General features: G+C 38.4%; 1 protein-coding gene, 1 long non-coding RNA gene and 1 other non-coding gene across 3 annotated transcripts in view; 2 read left to right on the top strand and 1 right to left on the bottom strand.

Moving 5' to 3' along the window:
- The first annotated feature begins 997 nt into the window (after positions 1-997).
- On the top strand, positions 998-2156 carry LOC110575535. The gene is made up of 3 exons (XR_002480025.1): positions 998-1391; positions 1643-1687; positions 1915-2156. It is a non-coding gene; the product is annotated as an uncharacterized LOC110575535 (long non-coding RNA).
- On the top strand, positions 1442-1572 carry LOC123324242. The gene has a single exon (XR_006539722.1). It is a non-coding gene; the product is annotated as a small nucleolar RNA SNORA24 (small nucleolar RNA).
- A 1639-nt stretch (positions 2157-3795) lies between the features above and the next one.
- Positions 3796-24263, bottom strand: part of PRSS12 (serine protease 12) — a 72293-nt gene continuing 51825 nt past the window's right edge. The window contains exons 10-13 of the mRNA XM_021684520.2: positions 21340-21418; positions 20500-20622; positions 6277-6557; positions 3796-4522 (exon numbers count right to left, since the gene is read on the bottom strand). Coding sequence (XP_021540195.1) covers positions 4215-4522; positions 6277-6557; positions 20500-20622; positions 21340-21418 — 791 coding nt within the window. The 3' untranslated portion in view covers positions 3796-4214. The remainder of the gene's footprint in view (positions 4523-6276; positions 6558-20499; positions 20623-21339; positions 21419-24263) is intronic.

Below are 24263 nucleotides of genomic sequence, written 5' to 3'. Positions count from 1 at the left end.
ACCTTCCCAAATGGTCCACTACTAAGTAAAAACGTCGCCTCAAACCTCCCTTTTGCTTCATATGAGAGGACAAGGGAAAATAGGAAATAAATGTAATGGCAGTTAATAAGCACATGTCTAGGACTAAAAGTATTCCTAAACATTTTTAATTCCATTTTACAAGGGGTAGCTCTATTATTTCTTTAATTAAACCCTCGAAGGTACAGCAGGGAGGTTAAGACCCAGGCGCCCACTTTCAAGAGTCAGCGGAGCCCAGCTGCGGCCAGATAGGGAAAAACAACACTGGGTCAGTCTGCAACGCGGGCAATGATCAGCAACACACGTGAATGGGTCTCCCGTATGCTCTTCCAGCTAATGTCCTTTGCTTTTTCTAAACTTGTGTTTACAGAATCTTTCGGCGAGGCTTTCAGTAATGAGTGTAAATACTAAGAGATTAGACCAGAAAAAAAAAAAAAACTTTTTTAAATGACTGCAGATCACTGACACCTGAGCTTCAGGAACAGCAATTCCAGCGGAAGACACAAGTCCCGGATAGTTCATTAATAGACAAAAAATCAGCTAGTTCCATATATATTAACCTACCTAAAGGTTTAGAAGCGGAGAACTATATAATTTGGTGTTTCGGTAACTATGGCAACCTCAAAAGTTAACTACCCTAAAGTAACCAGGAAACAAAACTTCACCTTCCCAGTCGGCCGGACACCACGAGCATCAGGATTCCCTAGTATCGCGAGAACTTTCTGCCTCCCCTGTAGACGCGTGCGTCAGAATCAAAGGGCTGATGAGCCGCCCGGTCCCCAGGATGGGCGGGGGAGGTGGAGCAAACTCTGAGAGGTGGGAGGGGCCATCGGGAAGGGGTGGAACCGTGGAGGGGCCGTGAAGGGCAGAGCGAAGGAAAAATCGCGTGGGCCCCGCCCCTCGCGGCGCTTCCCCGGAAGAGCGTCACCAGCCCTATAAGAGAGCGTGCGCCGAGGGACGCGGCCTTTTACATCCGGGAAGCGTCGGGTTTAGGCTCTGAGGTTAAGGTACGGTGTCGCGTTTTGTGCACTAAGGTGGTAATTGGGGCAGAATTTTTTGGCTTAGTTAAAATGCAGGAGTTTCAAGAGACTTGTAGTGGTAGGTCCACGTCCGCTTTGAAAACCTCTTGGTTCGAAAACCTGAGGGGCCTTAGGTGTTCATGAGGTCACGAGGCGGCCACGTGCAGCCCTGAGTGGCGAGCCTGAAGCCGAGCGCGCACGGGTCGTGGCCCTCCGGCAAAGGTTCGGTGCACATGACGACTCCGGCAAAGGTCGCGAAACCTGCTGTCGGTGTCAAGTAGCCATCTTGAATCTACTCCGCCACTGTTAAATAGTAACACCGCATCCTGATACTCCCCCATTTAGATCCAGAAGGTGAGTAGTCTCTGTAGTTGTGCATGCTCATCTGTTCTGGGATTGTGAATCTCCATGTATCTTTGGGACCTGTCAGCTGTGGCAGTCTCCCTTCCTAGCCATGGAAGAGCATATTCTTGTTTATTGGCAAAGCTGTCACCATTTAATTGGTATCAGATTCTGACTTGCACAAGTAACATTCTTCACTTTTGAAAATCTGGAGGGTGCTGGGTTATTGGGCACACATTTAACTATCGTTCAAATGTTTCCAGGAGGCTGAACTAACTGTTGCGGTGGATGATAGGAAATATGGCATGGTAGGTTCCTCTTTATTCATATTTCGTAGTTAGTGAAACCCTTAGTAGTTCTGAAACCCTGCGCGCTAAGGAATTGGAAGGCCAGAATTGGCCCCTTCTTACTGTTACTTTGTAATTTGAAAGAGGTTAATAGCTAAATAGAAAGTAACAAATAGTTGGCTAAGATCTCAACACTGATGTAAGTACACAGCTCAGAGTTTTATAAAGGTGGTTTTCTTCTCTTGCAGATAATCAAGAAATTAAGGTGATATGGGTGAAGTCCTGTTTGTTTAGAATCCTGTGGTGCACTGCCAAAAGGGGATCTTAAATCTCAACAGCTTGGGTATTGAGTGGCAAATAATGTTCTGGAAACTTATCAGTGTGGTGTTTTCAATATAGGTCTGAATGTTTTTGCCTAACTATGGCGTTTAAGTAGAGAATAAGTGAGCACTTCCTTGCTTGCTGTAATTAAATAAAATGCTTGATTCATCTGGAGAGTCCGTGTTCTCTGACTAAAAAGGAAGTGGAAAGGTATTTGTTACGACAAATAATAAGTAACAGACTACTGCTTCTGGTATGGAAGTAGTATCAATGATTATTGGTGCAAGGTACTACAGTATTTGGAGGGAAACAGCATTAAAGGCGGGTACCCCTAAGGGACAGCACAGTCATTTTATACCACACAAAAGATTAAGGCTACTATACAGGATGAACAACTATGTACTTTATTCACACAAATGTGCACTGAACACTTGTGTCATTTAAAATTCACACTTAACGCTTAACAAGAAAAGAGCTATAATAAAGACATACTATGAACCAAGTATTCTATTCAAGTTTGAGCAAACTGTATAGGCTGCCTGTTAGCTATCTGTTTTAAAGTGTCCCAACCTCCGGTCTATTAAAATTTCAATATAAATGTTGTTTGCATCTGTACTATAGTTTAATTAGAAAGGTGGCCTGTGCGAAGTTTCAGTAGAGATAAATTTCTCTCCTGTATTGCACATTTTTTTCAAGCCCTTGTGCAGGTGTGCACTGTGTAGCTCTGTCATCTCTGTAGATGTAAATGCTTGAAAAGTTTTTCCTTTATCAAAAATCTTGAGCTTTTAGAAAAGTTTTAATGTTATGAGTGATACAGCATTGCAATTTTGTAAAGTAGTAAACTATAAAGCACCTTTATGTTAGCACCAGTCTTTTACAAAGCGCAGGATTTACAAAAAGGACGCAAGTAGATGGAGTAGGGAAAGTAGGGAAGTCCCCTTCATGTGGATTTAGCCTTTGAAGAGGCTTAACTGATCCTAAAGTTCACACTGACCTCTTCACCTGTCTTTATGCATCTATTTCTTGGATATACAAAAACTATTTAAACCACCTAAGGCCTGAGGGGCATGCCTTTTATGTTTGGGCAAAGATTTTGCATTGCTATCAGGAATGTCCTGAAAGAGTCCATAGTAAGCAGCTGTCCCTTATTGGGTTGGGAAAATAGCCAAAGGGCATAAATGACTAGACAGCAGTAGAGGGGGAAAATAACATTGTCAGTACTGGGGCACCTATTCTGAAGTTCAGATCCCATTGGCTTACCTTGGCCTCTGAGTCTGACAATTTGAAAGCTAGGGATACTGTAAAATTTTACCAGCCTTTTGTAAATTGTCAGGCACATAGCCACTTAATGCAGTGCCTAGCACATAGCTGGAGTGAATTAAATCAGTTGGAACAAATAAGATATTTTAGAGCTTTTTTTTTTTTTCCCCACTACATAAGCAGAGAAAGCATTTTTAATAATGTCTTTTATTAGCTGGGACAGGATAGTGGAAATCTACATGTTTTAGTCATTATAAGAAAGTTGCAATAGATGGCACTCTTAAGTCATGGTAGAGCAAATGGCATGATGCCAAGGAAAAATTTTATCAAGCCGAAAGTAACTGCTAGAGGATGTTAATAAGGTGGATAAATTAGGTTGTATAACCCAAGAACTTGAAGGCATTCTTTACTATCAGGTATTCCAAATTTCGCTAGGTAACTAGAATGTGTTGCTATAGTGCATGGTACAAAGGCTTTATTCAGGAATGTATTGTGACTGATCCTATTCCAGTCTAGGTTTATAATGGATTCCTTAACCTTTTGGGGCCTTGACTTCCTCACTTGTCAAAGGCTACAGAGAGTCAGTGTGGAAATTTCTCAGCCTTTTGAAGAAAATGTGAGCTTAATTACACAATACCACTTAAGTGTAATAAAGAGTATTGATTCAATTACAGACTCTTAATCCAAAAGAATAAAAACAGGCTTACTGCACAGTTGATATACAGTAATCTCTGGAGAGTGCTGAGAATAAACAATGCTAATCAAGAATAATTAGTACCACACTGAGGTATCTAACAAAGAATGTTCACATCACAAATTTCTCAAGCAGCAATGGTGTACATGATTTAATCACAACACAAAAGCAGAAACATGGCTCTCATCCCCATCAGTTGGCATCTCTGGCTGAGTGCTAATGTAGAGGTTGAAAATTTTCCAACATATTTTCTCTTCAGGTTTCCATGAAGAATTACAATTTGGTGACACTTTTTATCCAAGGTACAAAGGCTGAGACTTTGGTGTAGACACCAGGTGAATCCTTGGCTCCACAGCCATGCCCCCAGGAGGTTATCCCATATACAACCCAACTCTCTCCTGCCCGAACACACATGAGTGGCCCTCCGCTGTCTCCCTGGCAGCTGTCAACACGTTTGTGTTCATGTAGATTCCCAGCACAGAGCATTCTTCCTGTAAACCGACCCTTATAACGTTCTTCACAAAACCTCTTGGGAAGTAGGGGGATGGCTGCTTGTTGTAGAGTTCTTGAATAGGCTCGTCCTAGTTGGACCAAATAATCTGAATTAGATGCCAGCTAAAGACCTTACGGAAAACGTTTAACAGTTAAATGAACATATAATCTTGAAAATAAAAGCCATATTGTGATCTAGTGTAGTTTAAATGAGTGATAAATGGTATAGAAGGACATAAAGTGGCAAGAACTACTCTAAATAGAAGCATGGCATTTCACAAGAATGGAGCAAAACATTACTATATACCAAACAGGCCTAAGTTTGAGCATTTGAGGTTTGTGTACTCTATACTGGCAAGCCACTCACTGATCAGTGGCTAAAATGTATAATTGATAATCTCCACGAGCCTTTTCTTGGATCTAAATTCCATTGTTTTTCTTGCACCCTATTTACTCATTTGGAATAACTCCTAATAAAACTGTGTAAAGTTGACTTTGTCATTTCTGTTAATTTCTGTCTAAAGGAAGGTAAATGAACCTTCCCTCATGAGTTGTAATGGATATAGTTAGGCCTTCTCAGAGACTCTATTTGCCTCATAGATCCACATAGTGTACAGAGAAGGCATTTACTCTGATCTGATTATTGTATCATCCAGAAAATGTTTTCTTGGTGGTTTATCTCAGGATTGGTCAGTTATATGCCTTTTCAGTATATCTATAACAGATATTTTGTCTTTATGCAGCTATGAAATGATGCAAGTATAAAGCCTATATTTTGTGCCGTGTGTGATGAACACAAACATTTACTAAATAAAACATTGTAATTATCACATGTAGAAATACTTATTTGATGTTCTTTTCAAGAGTACAATGATCAGTGTTGATCATTTTTAATGGAGAGCGGTCAACCTCACTTCTTATTCAATAGCCATTTGTGAATCAAGCACCCAGTCTAGGTGAGACCTACATCTTTTTCAAGGACCATCCTGAACAAGCACTAGCTGATGTACACTGATTTAATTCTATAGCAAGGCAATCCAGAAAATTGTTTGCCTGAGAAGACTATAAGATGAACATCTTGCTCTAGCTTGGGAGTTGGGAGGGTGGGATGAACGGGAAAAAGTGGGTTGGATCTCCACTTCATAGTGGCTCTCTTTTGTCTGTTCTATATTTAGGGATTCTCCATAAAATTGAGTTTGATAGTGGCCTTCATTACAGAGAAAACAAGGCCATCAAACACCAAGGCCCTTTGCTGGTGTAGTTAAATCAGAGTCCTCCGGGAAAGCTTTTAAAAATTTAGCCACTCTGACAAAAGTCTTTAAAAGGGCGGTTGGGACACCTGGGTGGCTCAGTCAGTTAAGCGTCTGCCCTCGGCTCAGGTCATGATCCCGGGGTCCTGGGATCAAGCCCACATCAGGCTCCTGCTTCTCCCTTTGTCTGCTCTGCCTGCTGCTCCCCGTGCTTGTGCTTTTTCTCTGACAAAAATCTTAAAAAAAAATTTTTTTAAATATAGCCAGCCAGGCCCAAGTGTTGGAGTAGGGTCTTAAAAATGAAAAATCCATTCCTCTGTCTCCTTACTAGTCTGGAACTGAAAGTACAGGATTCTCTACCCCATAAGGCAATTGAGTTCTGTCAATTTGTGCTAATAATAACTGTAACCAACAGTACCCTCAGGATATGAATCCAAATTACATGCATGCATCACACACTTGGCAGAACTTCCAAACAACTAAGCCTGAACCCATTTAAGATTTTCATTCCCATTGTACACCCAAAAGTATTGATAATCCCAGACACAAGAACGTGCCCAGGTCTCACCTGTCCTTTGTATTATCTACATTACCTGTGTCTCCCCATCCTGTTATATAACAATTGGAGGCGGTTTTCTGTGGCCTCTCTCTACGGAGTGGCAAACAGGCCGGCAAAACGTGGCTGCTAAATCTAACACACTGCTCTTCTGGTCCTTCTAATCGAACCAGGGCGATGTCATAGTCACTGCTGTCAGGTCGATACTCCCGATGAATCACAATCTGCTGAACTCCAATTTCTTCTTCAAATTCTTCTGGCACCAAAGTATGATAATCCCCAACCCGAACAGCATAGCTCCTTGTGCTGTTACCATACCTGAGAGGCAGAGAGCTAGTAAGCTGTTGGAAACAGAACTGTCAGCAGGGAAGGTAAATAGAGATACTGCAAGCCTTTCTTCCTAATCATTATCCCTTTCTGTAAGTTTACCTTTTCCTATTCTCTGACCCCACCACTCTCGGTTGTTTACTCTAAACCCATTTCATCATTTCACTGCTTAATCCAGATTCCTGTGTAACTGTTTTCTGAGGAGCACAGGTGGAAAATAACAGCTAATCATTAACCTGTTTTTCCCATAATGACAAAAGATCAAAACAGGAACAAAGAGTATAGAGCAAAATTACTGTCTTGTATTTGCTGTCTTCGTTTTTCTATCATTTCCTAAGATGTTAGTTCATCACGAAGCTCATTTAGGGCAGAAGTCAAGCACAACCCACTTTACCCCTTTCCTGTGAAGTGAATGCAAACCAAAACTATATTTTCAGGGCAACACACATTCATTATATTCTCTCATCTCTTAAATCTGTCCAGACATCATCCCAGTGAGACCTGATTTAAAACTGCAGTCTACCCTTTGTCCTTCATTCCCCAGCACTCCCAATATCCTTAATCTCTCTTCTATAACACCACTCTCTAACAGACCATCTATATTTATAGCTCTCTGTCTCTGCTTAAACAAGAGGCATCCAAGGACAGGGATCTTTTTTTTTTTAATTGCTAATGTATTCTTAGAGGATTTAGATAATTATCAAAATGCATAAAGAAAAGTTTTAAGACACAGGTATTAAGAATAAAGATTTTCATGGATTTTTTTTTTAATTTTATTATGTTATGTTAGTCACCATACATTACATCATTAGTTTTTGAGGTAGTGTTCCATGATTATTGTTTGCGTTATAACACCCAGTGCTCCATTCAGTACATGCCCTCTTTATACCCATCACCAGGCTAACCCATCCCGCCCCCAGCCTCAGTTTGTTTCTCAGAGTCCATAGTGTCTCATGGTTCGTCTCCCCTTCCGATTTCCCTCCTTCATTTTTCTGTTCCTACTATCTTCTTTTTATTTTATTTTTTTTAACATATAATGTATTATTTGTTTCAGAGGTACAGGTCTGTGATTCAACAGTCTTAAACAGTTCACAGCGCTCACCATAGCACATACCCTCCCCAATGTCTATCACCCAGCCACCCCATCCCTCCCACCCTCCACCACTCCAGCAACCCTCAGTTTGTTTCCTGAGATTACTATGTGGATGGAACTAGAGGGTATTATGCTAAGCAAAGTAAGTCAATCAGAGAAAGACATGTTATGATCTCACTGATAAGAGGAATTCTTAATCTCAGGACAGGGATCTTTATGTTCACTGATAGAATCTTAAAAACCTGTAACAGTGATGCCCTGTTAAGGTGAAATGCAGCCTGTTTGTTGATTGAATGAATGGGTATTTTTAATGTGTCTTTTTCCCTTAAACTATTCAATTTAAGTAGAAACAATATTTACTGGATTGATAGTTCTCAGCTTGTTTTTTCAACCAACATACCGTGATTGTGGTGTATCCGCCTAAAGCAGTTTCCCAACCTCGGCACTGTTGACATATGGAACCAGATAAATCTTTGTTGTAAGAGAGAAGCTGTTCTGTGCATTGTAGGATGTTTAGAAGCATCCTTGGCCTCTCTTCACAAGGTGGCCAGTAAAGCACATGCATACACCCCTCAATTGTGGCAACCAAAAATGTCTCCAGACATTCCCTGTGTCCCCTCTGGTGCAAACTGGCCACAGTTGAGAACTGCTGACATAGAATACATGATCCACCCCACTTCCTGGTTACTTCCTCTTTCTTACTTAAGATTATATAGCACCTCGCTTATTTAACCCCTACCACTGCTTAAAACATTCTTAATGACTTAATTTCCAAAACGCCCTTTTAGTTCCATAACTTCTCACCTACAGTGAGCCTAGTCTCCATCTCAGCCACCTATTCCCATCATGAGACCCAGACCTGGTATTCACCAAATACTATAAACTTCTGAAGTCTTGATTTCAAGCATCTCCTACTTTCCACCTCTGTACAGTTTTACAGCTCTACACTCCAACCCCATTAAATCCTGTGACCCCACTAGTTTTTTTTTTCATTGCAATCTCATTCTGCTTATGACTTCCCTTTTTACCAGGCTTGGATTCCACAATCACTCTTTTGCAAAAACTCAGTCCTTCATTCTTTTTATCTGCCAAAATTCCAACTATGATTTCATCAACTCAGCACCTACTTTGTGCTAGCATCTGACTGTGAGATAGGAAAACATACATGTTACAGCACTCGCCTTAATTCTTTTTATGAAAACTTGGAAGTATTAGGCTGGATACAAGACCTGTGCTTGAATGTGAATTTAGAGAAGTCAGTATTCAAACCTTGGAATTTTCTAGTGACTGCCTACTTAAATACAACCTCCCATTTCCTCCTGTAAAATTACTGGAAGCTCTAAGTTGCTCAAACACTGGATGCCCCTATATAGGGCTTGCAGTATATAAAGTAATTTTCTTAACTCTGTTAGCTCAAAAAACTGAACAATGCAACAAAGATGATTTATCTTATTCAGCCACCTATTGTTGATCTATAATACTAATAATTTCCTGTGATTCCTTGATTCTCCATTTCCAACCTAAGTCATCACAGATCTTCAAAATTCAGAAGGCTTTTTATACATTGTTCGCAGAGAATATACTCTTGTGGATTCCACTTCAAAATTTAAATAAAGTTTGGTATTATTTCACATCCTGAAACAGTAAAAATACTCATGGAGAAAAATCAAATTTAAATACTTCGCACTTCTACCTTCTGTGCACTGATATACTATATTATAAAAATTCAGTAGGCCTAATTAATGTATTCAGGTTTTGAAGTAAAACCTCAAGTGATTTAACACCTTTCTGAGAAGAAGAATTGCCAGGGGACACCTGGGTGGCCCAGTCGATTAAGCCTCTGTCTGACTCTTGGTTTTGGCTCATGTCGTGATCTCAAGGTCATGAGATTGAGGCCTGAGTGGGACTCCGCGATCAAGGTGGAGTCTGCGTGAGATTCTCTCTCCCCCTCCCTCTGCCCCTCCTGCTTTGCTCTCCCCATGTATGCTCTCTCTCTCTCAAATCTTAAAAAAAAAAAAAAAATTGCCGAATACATCCTTGAAAGTGCTGCTGAAATGTTTCATATATCTTTAGAATGGAGTTGAAGAAATTATCTGGAGCTCCACTGTCAAGTACTGTAGCCAGTAGCTGCATGTGGATATTGGAGTACTAGAAATGTGGTTAGTCTGAACTGAAATGTGCTAAAAGTATAAAATATACAATGTATTTTGAATACTTAGTATGAAAAAGAATACTAAATATATTGTCTTCATAGATAGTAAGTATCCCAATTTTTATATTTTATATTCCCAATTTTATATTTATATTTTATATAATAATCCCAATTATTATATTTATTATATAAATAAATATATATTTATATTCTATATTTATATATATTTTATATTTATATTATTATATTATAAAATATAAAAATATTTTATATTTTATATATATAAATTATATTTATATTTTATAATATATATAGGGATATATATGTTTATATATCCCAATCTTATATTTTATATTTATATATAAATATATTTATATTTACATCCCAAATTTTATATTTTATATAAATATATATTTATATTTTATATTTATAATATATATATTTATATTATAAAATATATTTTATATTTATATTTTATATAAATATATTTGTATTATATAAATATATATTTATATAATATTTTTGATATACCAAGTTAAATAAAATATAATTAAAATTAATTCAACCTGTTTGGTTTTTTTTATTTAAATATTTGAGAGAGAGAGAGAGTGCGCATGAGCAGGAGGAGAGGGAGAGTCTCTGAACCAAACTCCCCACTGAGCATGGAGCTGGATTTGGGGCTCAATCTCACGACCCTAAGATCATGACCTGAGCCATAATCAAGAGTCAGATGCTCAACCAACTGAGCCACCCAGGTGCCTCCGACCTGTTTAGCTTTTTTATCTTTTAATGTGGCTACTAGAAAACTTAAAGTCACATTTGTGGCTCACATTGTATTTCTGCTACACAGCACTGGTCTACAGAAATAGTTTGGCATAAACTAGGCATCCTGTTATTACTATATCTTTTTTTTTTTTAAGATTTTTATTTATTTGACAGAGAGACAGCGAGAGAGGGAACACAAGCAGGGAGAGTGGGAGAGGGAGAGGCAGGCTTCCCGCAAAGCAGGGAGCCGATGCGGGGCTCGATCCCAGGACCCTGGGACCGTGACCCAAGCTGAAGGCAGCAGCTTAATAGACTGAGCCACCCAGGCACCCCTTATTATCTCTGTAATGCAGTCTCTTACATTGCTTATAATTTTTAAGCCCGAATTATGAGACATTCCCTTCATATGTGAACTTTTTATATCCTTTCAGATAATTACATTACTGTTGACCTAAAAAAAAAGTCATTGCAACAATATTTTCCACTCTTTGAAAGAGAGCTGCAATACTTTGCTAAAATAATCCTTGTATCTAGGGGTGCCTGGGTGGCTCAGTCGTTAAGCGTCTGCCTTCGGCTCAGGTCATGATTCCAGGTCCTGGGATCGAGCCCCGCATCGGGCTCCCTGCTCGGCAGGAAGCCTGCTTCTCCCTCTCCCACTCCCCCTGCTTGTATTCCCTCTCTCGCTGTGTCTCTCTCTGTCAAATAAATAAATAAAATCTTTAAAAAAAAAAAATAATAATCCTTGTATCTAAACTAGCCATATAAATACATTCTACATTATCTGAAAATTGGGTCTTCAGCCAGTAAACAAAGAAACAAGACATTACTGCAACAAGGAAATTTTGTTTTAAAATACCCCAGTGTTAAAGTCTTGAGCAATCTTGTCTTAATGTGTCACCTCATGCCTGACTTCTGCAATAGTCTGTCCGATAGCCTTGCTGCTTCGAGTTTTAACTTTTTCAGTCCCTTCTTCACACTGCAGCTAGAGTGAGGTTTCTATCTGACAATATAACTACTCTTCTGTATACCCTTCAAGGGGTCTCCATTATCTACACAATAAAGTTCAAAATGCCGTACTTGATATGCAAATTAATCCAGGAATAGCCCTTGCCCATCTGATACCAGCCTGTTCTCCATGCCCCTGTCCTTTTAGTTGCTTGAAGAGGTGTCTCATACACCTGTCTTTATTCAGACTATTTGTGCTATCATCACCCCCGCCATCCCAATATGGCAAAAACTGGTTTTATCACTCAAGTCTCAAGTCAAAAACCTCCCAGGAAGCTCTTCCTGCCCTGCCCGAAAACTGGCCAATCCTGTCTTCGAACACTCCCAGTCGCACTGTCCTCGCGTTCATAACAGTTTCTAAGACTAAGTTAAGGTGTCATGTCCTCCCAGTTAAAGGCTCCGTAAATGTAAGGACCATGCCATGCTCACTCTTGTATCCTCAGCACTAGGCAAAGTGCTTGGCACAGAGAAGTCTTAATCAATGTGTGTTAAACAACTTGTTTTCAAAGACATCCACATCTACATATGTACACTGTCATCCCTAACTTAAATCAGAGTCAGCTTCTCACCAGTTCTTAGAACACCATCACTAAAGTTTCTAGTACTTTTTGAGAGGGAGGGCAAGAGAGTGCACACACTCGGGGGAAGGGCAGACAAGAGAAAGAGAGAGAATGAGAATGAGAATGTCTTAAGCGGACTGGCAAAGTGCAGAGCCCATCAAGAGCTGGATCTCACGACCCCAAGTTCATGACCTGAGCTGAAATCAAGAGTCAGACACTCAACAACTGAGCCACTGAGGCACCCCTCTATTACATTTTTTAAAATCTCCCAAATATCTAATATTCTTGTTAATGCTGGCTGTTTACCAGAATCACCTGTACCACTTTTTAAAATACAAATGTCCAGGTCACAGTCTCTGAGAATATTAATAGGGCTGCTGTAGGACCATAGGTGATTCAAATTCACAGTCAAGCTTGAGAACCACTATACCAAAGACTTAAAGGCACAGTGGTAACTCCTACCCCTGCATGTCTGGACTCTCTCACCAGGTGAAGTGAGCATCATACGAGATTACATAAAGGTATCAACAAAACGCAAAACCCATACATGTTACATGCATATACTGTGTTCTCGAATCAAGTAGACTTCAGCCAATAGTTTTGAATATACTCCAAATTTAGTATGCTCACCAATCAGCAGTTGATGTTAAACTGAAAACAAAAATATTTACCTGAGAAGAAGAGAAAAAGCATCATTCTTGTCAAAATGAATCTATTAGTACCTATACTTTTAAAGTTGTCCTAATTTAAGGAAATGGGCCAGCTAAACCTAACCAGTGATTCCCACACTCCTTTGACTCCAATTATTCTTAGAAATAATCACATGCTTGGAATTTGAAGAGCATCCAACACAAGACTGGATTAGTTAGCTAACCAAATATTTGTCTTCTACTGTCACCTCTCTCAGTGGGTGTGATTATATACTTCAGGGATAACACTTTGGCTGAGGTTCCCAATATGATTGTGGACTTTGAAAACATTTACTATAGTTGTAGACTTGTTAAGAAAACATATCAAGGAATCTTTTTTTTTTCCCAACATAAAAACTCTAGTTGAGCTTCTGTTACTTTGACAGACTTTATTATATTCAAAAATGCTTCTAAAACAAACATTTTAGGTTTGGCTGACACACCATCCAGTTGTTTGCTTTGCTGAAATGCCTTCAACTCCTCCTCAAATAAAAATTGGATGAAATTACCAGACAAAAAAAAAAAAAAAAAAAAAGAAATTACCAGACAAGCTTGAGCAAGAAAGGATCTGAAACACAGCAGTTTAGTAAAATCCAATGTCCCCATTTTTCTGAGATTTAGAGTTTAAGAACAAAAAATTACTGAAATTAAAAATAAAAGTTGGGGCACCTGGGTAGCTCAGTCGTTAAGTGTCTGCCTTCGGCTCAGGTCATGGTCCCAGGGTCCTGGGATCGAGTCCCGCATCGGGCTCCCTGCTCGGTGGGAAGCCTGCTTTTCCCTCTCCCACTCCCCCTGCTTGTGTTCCCTCTCTCGCTGTGTCTCTCTCTGTCAAATAAATAAGTAAAAATCTTTAAAAATAAATAAATAAATAAATATAAAAGTTAATTCATATTGCAGGGTCTTATTCTTTATGTGTGTTTCCTACATAGATTTCACGTCTTCAGTAAGTCTTTTACATCAACCTGTACACATCTGCTACTACTAGAATCTGTTTTTTTTGTGTTGTCTGGATGAAACTCAAAAAGTGATTGAAGTTGTTTGTATAAATGGTTACAGTTGCTTAGAGAGAAGTGACCTTCTCCATAGAACCTTGCACTGTCATATGTGTGTATGTTTGTGTGTGTGTGTGTATATACACACGCACATATATATATTGTGTGTGTGTGTGTGTTGTGTGTGTTCAGGAAATGGTTTTAGCATGATTGATGGTATTATGTATAGCACTAAAAGACCATGTTCCTAATGAACTCTATTAGATACTAGGTTATGATGAAGCATATGCTAAGCACCTGACACTTTGTGTTTTTAAAAAGAGACTCCACTATCTCTGTGGCTCATCTTTTTAATTACAAAGATTTAGACATTCCTGATTTTCAGAGCAACAATCTCTGAAAATTTCCAGCTGCTATAAGTGTTTCTAGGCAAAAAATCAAAACGATAAAATCAGGTAAAGCTATATTCTTGATCAAATCAAATTTGCAGTAGAATTACAGAAAGAAGAGAATCTTGTTTTGCATTCATTCTTTCTTCCAAAATGATGCTTGTTACCAGAATAAGCAACTAAAAGGAGTTAGTGTAATATTCATGAATTTTTCTCTCAATTATATTGCTGCACCACAATAGAGAGAGGGTCATTTCATGATACTCACAGTTTAGAGTAGAAAATACCAAAAGCAAATAATTTATATTATGTAAGTTTATAGGGACTACAAAAAACTTGATTTATTCCAAGTTTCCACTTCAAAATGCCAACAGGATATTGCATTCCAAAGTCTGCATTGCAGTAACACTAGGAAAAATGTGAAAAATGAGATAGAAGGCCTATAAATGGTGATTCACCAATTACCTCAGTTACCCTAATTATGTTGGCATAAAACAGTGTTTGGGACACAGCACATGTGAAAGTTACAAACAAATTAGAATTTGATGGAACTCTGTCAGCCTTACAATAAAGTACGCTTATAAAGAGACTATATAAAATGAATATGGCAGGATAGTGATCTGAAGTAACTGCATTCTGATCTCAACCTCCCAGACCATCATTCTTAGATTATTCTGACATGAGGACTGTATAAAAGAATGACTATAAAGGCAAAACAAATAAACATAAAAAGCTGTCATCCCACAGTATAAAATAACACAGATGGTAATAGCACTGTATGCCTTATTCACAAATAGCTGTTCAAGAACACTGGCCTATATCATCACTGCAAGAATTAGGCACCAAGGAAGGCCTGATGAACAAGAAACCATTATAGAGCACATACAGAAGTCCAGTAGTTAAAGCAGTGGAGATATAAATAAAAAAAGGGAGTGAGAGCTAATTTCAAAATATGAAATTTAGGTCCCCAACCAGTAGACCTTAAATTGGACTCCCAAGGGACACCTGGGTGGCTCAGTTGGTTAAGCATCCAATTCTTGGTTTCAGCTCAGGTTATGATCTCACAGTCCTGGGATCAAGCCCTGCATCAGGCTCTGCACTCAGCATGGTGTCTGCTTCAGATTCTCTCTCTCTCCCCCTCCCACTCACTCTTTTTCTCTCTCAAATAAATAATATCTTTTAAAAAAATAATAAATTAGGCTCCCAAGAAATCTATAAGGAAGATAACCTCTCAGAACCTGATGATCCTGCTTCTACAGGGCAGTCTCCCTGTAATTCCAAAGGAAATTGATTTTTGCAAATTTCAGAGTTTCTGATGATTAAAGGAGGGCTATTTTAACACAAAGTCCCTGAACCCAGGAAAAAACAAAATTGGGAGCTTATTCTGAATCACTAGTGAGTGACCTTAGCTTTTTAATAGGCTTACTGCAATAAAGATGTGAGCTGTAGCCTCCTTAGGCACTGTAAAAAAGGAAGTCTATGAAATCTGGTAAAGGTTACAGGCCAAGTCAGATGGATATAAAAGACATTTGCAAAACAATTATCTCCCTACACACATTAAAAGAATCTTGCATTATATCTACAGCACATCAAAATGCTGCATATCATAATCTGCTCCTTTGCTTTTCAATCAACTGTCTTTATCTTATACTGAGCAGATAAAGGGAAGAAATTCAGAAATGACATATGGAAGGAATTATCTGTTGATCTAGGTTTAAAATACCACCATCCTCTAAAGAGTCCAACATTCTTAAATAGATCCACTATCTGGCAACTGAGCCCCCCCCACTTTCATCATGCAACAACCATTTAGGAATATCTCCTCTGTGCCAAGTAATATACTAGACACTCAGTTTATAAACAGAAGTGAGATGGTTACTGACTTTAAGCAGGAATCTAGAAGGAGCATGCCGGGGCAGAAACAATGACATGTAAACAAACAAACCCAAACATGTACCGAAAAGAAAAGAAAAAGAAAAAGACCTTCCAGGGAACCCAAAATTCAGATTAAAGTTTTCAACCTCAAGTAGAATTTTTGGGTAATTTCCCTACTTCAAAACTTTAATCCTTGAACCCTGAAGTCTATAACTTTTAACAGAGACCTGAAAGACAAGGTATCTTAATCAAGAGGAGGATAATCTAAACTGAACCTCCAGAGTTATTTTGCCCAAACTCTAAGCCCTAAGACAGGTTTCTCCAGGTTTTCTGTAATTTCCTACCTTCTTCTTCTCCGGTAGTCAGTGGATTAAAATCATCCTGAATTTCCTACTTTTGATAATAATAATCTCTGATTCCGTTTTTTTGAACCCCAACATAATAATAGCCAATATTTGTTTTGAATTTTACAGTTTATAAAATACTTTCAGATGCTTAGCAGATGATTTGTTCCTCACTATGGAATGTTACTGCCTTCATTTTACGGGTAGGAAAACTGAGGCTCCAACAGGCTAAATAATTTCCATAGTTTCCACAAATTAAACAGTCAAAATTGGAGGAGAACTGTGACCTTGGTCTCAATGGCCAGATCCAAGTCTTTTGTTACACAGTACCAAGTCCTACTGATTTCAGTCACAGCGGCTCTACCTTCTTTCCCTCCTTTTCTACCTTCTGTCTCTATTATAATAGCCTTGTAATCAGGCTCCCCCTAGTTCCAACCATAGTGAGTCTTAATCACTTGGTAACATGGACCAATTTGAGTCATTCCGGAAGCATGTATGCAAAGACTTTTCATATAATTTGAAGCTCATTCAGAGACCCCTGGATTAATAATTTTGCTTTACCTCCTCAGATTTATCCTGTATATCTCCAAATGACTCATCTCCTAAAACTCTGAGATCACATTTCAAGGCTCAAAAAACTTCAGTGGTTTCCCACCACCTAGTGAATGAAACAGAAATTCACTATCCTGGCATTCCAGGCCTTTCCTGATTCTCTACTGTAAGTCTACCACCAGAACTCCAGATCACTATCTTAACTAATAACTGCCACTGTTCAAGTATGTCTCATGTTTTTTCACCACTGTGCTCTCAACATAAGCATTATCCACCTTCAGCCTCTACCAGTACATGAATCCAACCTCTGAGCTTGAACACACTTCATAACAGAACTTACTTTTCCTCCCACATACAGCCCATTCATCTTTGAATGGTCCTAGTGTTAAAGAAATAAAAAATAAACAACTCTTTATGTTAAAAAGAAAATCATCTTTTCTCCCATTAACATCTGTGGTACCTGAAGCAACAGGTAACAAATCTAATCCAATTCCACAAAACCTCCCCTGTCTGTTTGCCTTCCTTGGTGTACCATATCATTTTTTTCATGATGTGGCACCCAGAACTGAGCACAGTTCTCTCTGATAGTGACAATACTTTTGCCTCTGACAATAGCTTGAGCACAGAGTAGCAAGGCTCATCGCTGCTGTCTTGCCCCTTTCTGTCAGTGCTGCCCACAACTGATTAACTCTGTGGGCAACTGCATTACATCACTGACTTGTATGAAGGTTGCAGGACTCTAAAACTCATAAGGTCTTTTCACTTGTGCAACACTTAAGCCAAGTTTCCTGGAACTAAAGTCAGCATTTTACTTCCTCCCTATTCCACATTGCTTGTTAGAATCAGCATATCAAGATCTTTTGCCATCATGGATCCTATCTCCAACACGTGTCCCCTCCCAAATCTCCTGGCATCCAAAAATATAATTAATTTACCATCGGTGTCTTTTTCAGCTCAGCGATTAATATGTCGAATAGGACATGGATAAGTATCCTGTCAACTCCAATATATTCTTCCTCATCATCATTCTTCAAACATCCAGATCATATTCTGTTTTACCCACCGGGCAAGTGGGTCTTTGTTTTTTTTTTTTTTTTAAGATTTTATTCATTTATTTGTCAGCACAAGGAGGGGGAGCGGAAGGCAGAGGGAGAAGGAGACTCCCCACTGACCAGGGAGCCCGATGCGGAACTCGATCCCAGGACCCTGGGATCATGACCTGAGCTGAAGGCAGACGCTTAACCAACTGAGCCACCCAGGCGTCCCTATGTGGGTCTTACCATTAGTGTTCATAAGAATCATCAGAGATGCTTGACAAAAATGCCAACTTCTGAGGCTTGGCTCCAAAGATTCAGTAGATCTGGAATAGAGGCCCAGGAATCTGGATTTTTAACAAGCTGAATGTATCTAATATTGTGGTAGAAAGACCACACTTTAAAAATGGTGCCCTGGGGTGCCTGGGTGGCTCAGTCAGTTAAGTGGTTAAGTGTCTAACTCTTGGTTTCAGCTCAGGTCATGATCTCAGGGTCGTGGGATCGAGCCCCACACCTCAGACTCTGCACTTGGCATACAACATAGTTGTGATAAATCATTGCATAAAGAATATAATGTTCAGTAAAAAGTGCTGGTAAACTAACTATCCATGAAAGTATAAAGTTAGGTTCCTTTCTCATACCATACATACAAAAAAAAACTGTAAACAGATTAAAAACCTAAACATGACAGGCAAAATTGTAAATTTTCTTAGTGAAAAACTAAGATAATTTCTTCATCATGTAGGACGAGGAAAGTATTTTTTAAATAAAATATAAAAATTTTTATCAAACTTAAAAAATTGACACACCTAAACATATTAAAATTAAAATATCTTTATAAGAAAAAGATCTTAAACAAGTAACAGGACATACCCCTGATTGAGAAAAGTATTTGTAACACATAACAACATAGACTATGTACACAGAACAAATTTTTTAAATCAATTACAAAAAGACAATCCAACAGAAAAATAAGCAAAGGATATAAACAAAGAATTCATGAAAGAGGAAGACACTAATCAGGGAAATGGAATTAAAAAGAAATCCAAAAAGTCTAAGACTGGCAAAAATTAAGACTATTGATAGTATCAAGTTGAGGTGGGAATTTGAGTAAAGAGGGACTTACACTTTGCCAAGATATAAACGGATATAATTACTTTAGAAAGGAAATTAGTAGGGCCAAGTGAAATTGAAATGTGCCATACTCTAGCAAAATGCTCCCACATATATGTACCCAATGAAACACAGAATGGATATGTACTACTGCATTGTTTTTTCATAGTGAGAGAATGGAAACCACCCAACTCTCCATTAGTAGGGGAATAAATAAGCTGTGATGTAATCTTTCAATAGGAGTTAAGATTCACATGGTGGATAAAGTGAACAAAATCTATATGGATAAATTACAAATATACAGTGAAGCCTTATGATATCACATAAGGAAAAATATAAAACAAATTTTTGCTTGTTAGAATTTCTCAGTGACATGTTACACATTTTACGTAAGACTTTTTATTATGACCATTTTCAAGTATGAAAAAGGTCTCTTTCAAGAGACTCCTGTACTCATCACCTTGCTTCATTAATTATCAATATTTTGCCAAGGATTGGTATACATTTTGAAATACTAAAGTTCATGCTGAGGAAATGGCCATGAGCCAGACCCACAAAAGAGCACAGGACAAGAAGAAAGGAGATCCAGGTTCTAGTGCAGGCACTGCTCCCATGAGCAGTGTGACTGTGGCACACTGATTTTCTCTGCGTGGCCTCCCCTCTGAATTGGGAAGACTTCAATTGGACTGATAAAATGGGACATGAGGAAATAATCAGGATGCAACCTGACTTTCTAGAAGGTGCAAATAGAGGAATTTAAAACGCACAAAAGGCACAAAACACCAAGACCCAAAAGATCAAAAACAATAAAAATTGCACTCCCTATTCTTAGTGTTTATAACTAGATAATTTGAGGTCTCTTCTAGGTCTACTGGGATATGATTTCACCCTCAAGATATATTCTTTTTAAAAAAAAAAGATTTTATTTATTTATTTGACACAGAGAGCACAAGCAAGGGGAGAGGGAGAAACATGATCCCTGCTCCGCTGAGCAGGGAGCCCAGTGCGGGGCTCAATTCCAGGACCCTGAGATCATGACCTGAGCCGAAGGCAGACACTTAATGGACTGAGCCACCCAGGCGCCCTCTTCAGATATGTTCTTGGGGGAAGCACTAACATAGCTGCCTCCCCTCCCCAAACACATCTTCTCTGCTCCCTAGAGTTTGCTTTAATACCGCAGTAGCTTCCTGAGGGTTCTCTTTGCTCCTTCCCTTACCTTCCCCACTTCCACAGTGCCCTTGGCACAGATAAGGAAGACTGGTAGCCTGGCTCTGTCACCCCAAGTTTCCAGTATACTACAGAGAAGGAAGGGATCGGAAGAACTGGCAGGTAAGAGCCCAACTGAGTCGTCTGGAAAGGTGGACACGTACCTCTTGAAGCAGTGTGCTGCTGTAAGGACCCAGCAGCTACTCAGGAGCGTGGCCCCACAAAGGAGCCTGCCATCTCCATGGGATGACTTTAGCCGGAGGGACACTTGCCAAGGCCAACCACCCCTAAGAAGAAAGTAAGCCACTTAAGTCCATATAAGGTAGAAAAAGCAAAGAAAAGCATCCATTAAAACAATGACTCGGAAGGCTTGCAGGTGGAAGAAAAGCAGTATAAAAGGGACCCTCAGATGTAAAAATCCCTTCCAACTTTGAAAATGGTGCTCCTAGAACTCTGAGCAGGCCACATTGAAGATTTGCTCATAGGTATTTGTATGCATCCCACCTATCTCTGACATTCATGGAATCAACTTGAGTCTTCTTTATACTTCATTGTTTGAAGCGTATTTTCTCTCCCCACTACCTCACCTAGGCAGCCTAAAGAAGTATTTAATAAGCAAAGTGCTGATTTTCCATGAGTAAATGCAACAAATAAAAAAAATTATATTAAAAGAGTCTAGTCTAAAACAAATATATTCTAAATTAAACGAATTGTGTAGTTATATATATTTTTTCAGACCTCCTGTTAAATTAGTTTCTGCCACATAACTTTTCAGCAACGTATCTATCTTATAAATCAGAAGGTAGCGATCTAAGAACATGGTCTATATAAAGTAAAGGTAGGTCAAAAAAATGTGAAATTTTCCGTGTAATCTGTATTTAATTTAGAAAATTAAATAAGTAAAATAAATCCCTTACATAATAGTAGAAAAACCCCAATTTGTAACACTGTATGTATATAAATAATTCTGTAGTATGGAAAATCTCCTCTGAAGGACCTTTTACCTTAAAGAATTTTTCCCACCAATGATCCGCTTCTGCCGACGGTGCAGTAATCTCAAACCACAAACAGACGAAAGGGATTCTGAAGCAGACAGAGGTTATTAATCAGACTACCATATTGCTCATAGTGGGGTAAAGACACACGTGACACATTCTCCTGCTGCTTCCTTCTCTATTCCAAAATGTTTCTCTCCTCAAATTATAGGATACTTTTTCTTATAATAAAAATTAAAAGTCTTCTCAATTAACCAAGAATTCACAAGCAGATCAGGAACTTGAGGAAGTTTCCCATATTCAGCTTGGACCCTGCCCAGTACATCATCCTATAGGTACCTACATCTCCTTCTCTGCTGATTTCAGAGATTGTTTTGGATCCAGGAATGTTAAAGCAAGAGAACTGCAAAGGCGATACTGGTCTAAATTACTTGCTTTTCATACACAACATTGCCAAGCCATGTCTACAAAAATGTAACTTAAAGGAGCAAAGCATATTCCCAGAATAGGATTCTGATCTAAATTCACATTTACATTTACTCATATAGCATAGTAATTTATGGAAAGGATTTACTAAGCAGTCTAAGAGGTATTTAAGGGGATACAGTCAAACTTCCCAAGATAACAGACTCGATCAAGAGCATAAAAAAAGAAGAATTAAAATATATGAAAAAGTGGTGTACAAAAGAAAAGTATGACTATTTCAAAAATAATTTTAGAAAGGAGGAGAATGTCTATAGGAGTATTTTGGTTCCTTGGTTAAGTATATGATATAAAGTATTGATAGATACTGTTTTTCTATCTGTGTAAGAAGAGAAGGCTGGGAATTGCACCAAGACCACGAAAATCTAGTCAACACTAATATTCTCCCATTATATTCAGATAAAAGGGAGCTCAATAGGGAATCAGCACTAGTTATTTCTTCAGAAAGAGGTTCAACAATGTGTATACCAAGATCATTAATTTGCCAAATGATCTCAGAGGCATGCTGTCTAACTTTAATTCTCATCTCTTAGGATATGAGTCCTCTATATGACACAGCAAATTATAAGATATTAGAAAAACATAAGTTTCAAATAATGCTCTGAGTCAGTCAATATATATAATACCAAAATAAAGAATGATGCAATTAATATTGAGCAAGCAAAACTGAAAGTTTACATCATCCTGGGGAAAGGCACCAGGTTGCAAAAATGTAAAATCTATTTAAAGCTGTAAAATCCACTGTTCCAAAAAAAAAAAATTAGAAAGCAAAATGAAGTTCATTTATAAAAGGATCCCATCAGATGACCAATAACCAATGGCTTGAGTTTGAATCCCCTTATAGAAGTCATTAGGGAGGTGCGTGGGTGGGTCAGTTTGTTCATCGGGGGACTCTTGATTTTGGCTCAGGTCATGACTGCAGTCATGAGATGGAGACCCAAATTGGGCTCCGCACTCAGCGCCAAATCTGCTTGTCCCTCTCCCTCACCCACTTGTGGTCTCTCTACAGTATATAAATAAAATCTTTAAAAAAAAGTAAAACAAAAAGAAGTCACTAGGTCTTGAACTTCAATACAAAATCAATAGGTTAATAAGCCAGATTCAGTAATCCAGCTGGTCTAAGACAGAATCTTTTTATTTGAGGTATGGTAGCATTGGAACCATAGAAAGGTATCAAGTACGTGTTGCTACAACTCTAGGAATTTATAAAAACAAATGTATAAATAATGAAATAAATATGGTATTTCATACTTTAAAGTAGGTTTACATAGGAATATAGTAAAAACACTGTACAATTACTGAATTTTTATGTTTTTCTACTGCTTCAGAAATTTGACGTAATACAAAGAATTATATATTCAATTTTTAACTGTAGTTTAAATTACTGAAGGGAATTTAAAAGTTAAGGTATAATTAATACTTATATATAAGTATACTATTTAATAATATTAAATATATAATATGATTTGATAAGCTGGGAAGCTCCTCAGACAGTGAAGAATCATATTAACAGCATCCAATTTATTTTTGCATTGTCTTTAGCAATTAAAAGATGTTAGCGGGCGCCTGGGTGGCTCAGTTGGTTGGGCGACTGCCTTCGGCTCAGGTCATGATCCTGGATTCCCGGGATCGAGTCCCGCATCGGGCTCCCTGCTCCTTGGGAGCCTGCTTCTCCCTCTGACCCTCCTCCCTCTCATGCTCTCTGTCTCTCATTCTCTCTCTCTCAAATAAAAAAAAAAAATTTTTAAAAAAAAAAAAAAAAAAAAAAAGATGTTAGCAAACGAGAATGCTCAAATATAGACACCTAATTTTCAGAAAGTCCAGTGCATCAAAACTATGAACTTTCAATACACATAAAGAGGTGATTTTTCTTTTCATAAAATGTAACCATAGTTTTCTACAAAATAGATACTTTTTTATTCACTTAAAACAGTAGTTGTTTTATAAAAGTTACTCTCAGCTTTCAAGGACCTTTCTAAGTATAAAACATCTATTACTGTATTATACTGGAAGATTATTTCTCATTTTCCTTAATGTTTTTAAATTTCAGAGAATAAACTCTACAAAAGATAATTTTCTTTTTGCAATTACTTTTAAACTTACCCTGGTTGTTTAAAATATTAGTAAGAGTGGAAGTTCGTTTCTGTGATTCATCTTTAAATTTTCATTTCTTGGGGAGTGCCTGGGTGGCGCAGTCAGTTAAGCCTCTCACTCTTGATTTCGGTTCAGGTCATGATCTCAAGGTGGTTAGGATCGAGCCCGACATTGGTCTCCACACTGAGCATGGAGCCTGCTTGAGATTCTCTCTCTCCCTCTGCCTCTCCCCGCCCTCACCCCCTTTAAAAAAATTCATTTTTTCTTTCTTTTTATGAAGTAAATGTCAATTCTAAGTCTTCAAGGATACCAACAAGATTGACAGTTTTATTACATCCAGAGAAAGAATGGTACAG

The sequence above is a fragment of the Neomonachus schauinslandi genome, chromosome 2, assembly GCF_002201575.2.
Source record: "Neomonachus schauinslandi chromosome 2, ASM220157v2, whole genome shotgun sequence".
Classification (NCBI taxonomy): Eukaryota; Metazoa; Chordata; class Mammalia; order Carnivora; family Phocidae; genus Neomonachus; species Neomonachus schauinslandi.
The sequence above is the reverse complement of the archived record's forward strand: the minus strand, read 5'-3'. Positions and strand labels throughout refer to the sequence as shown.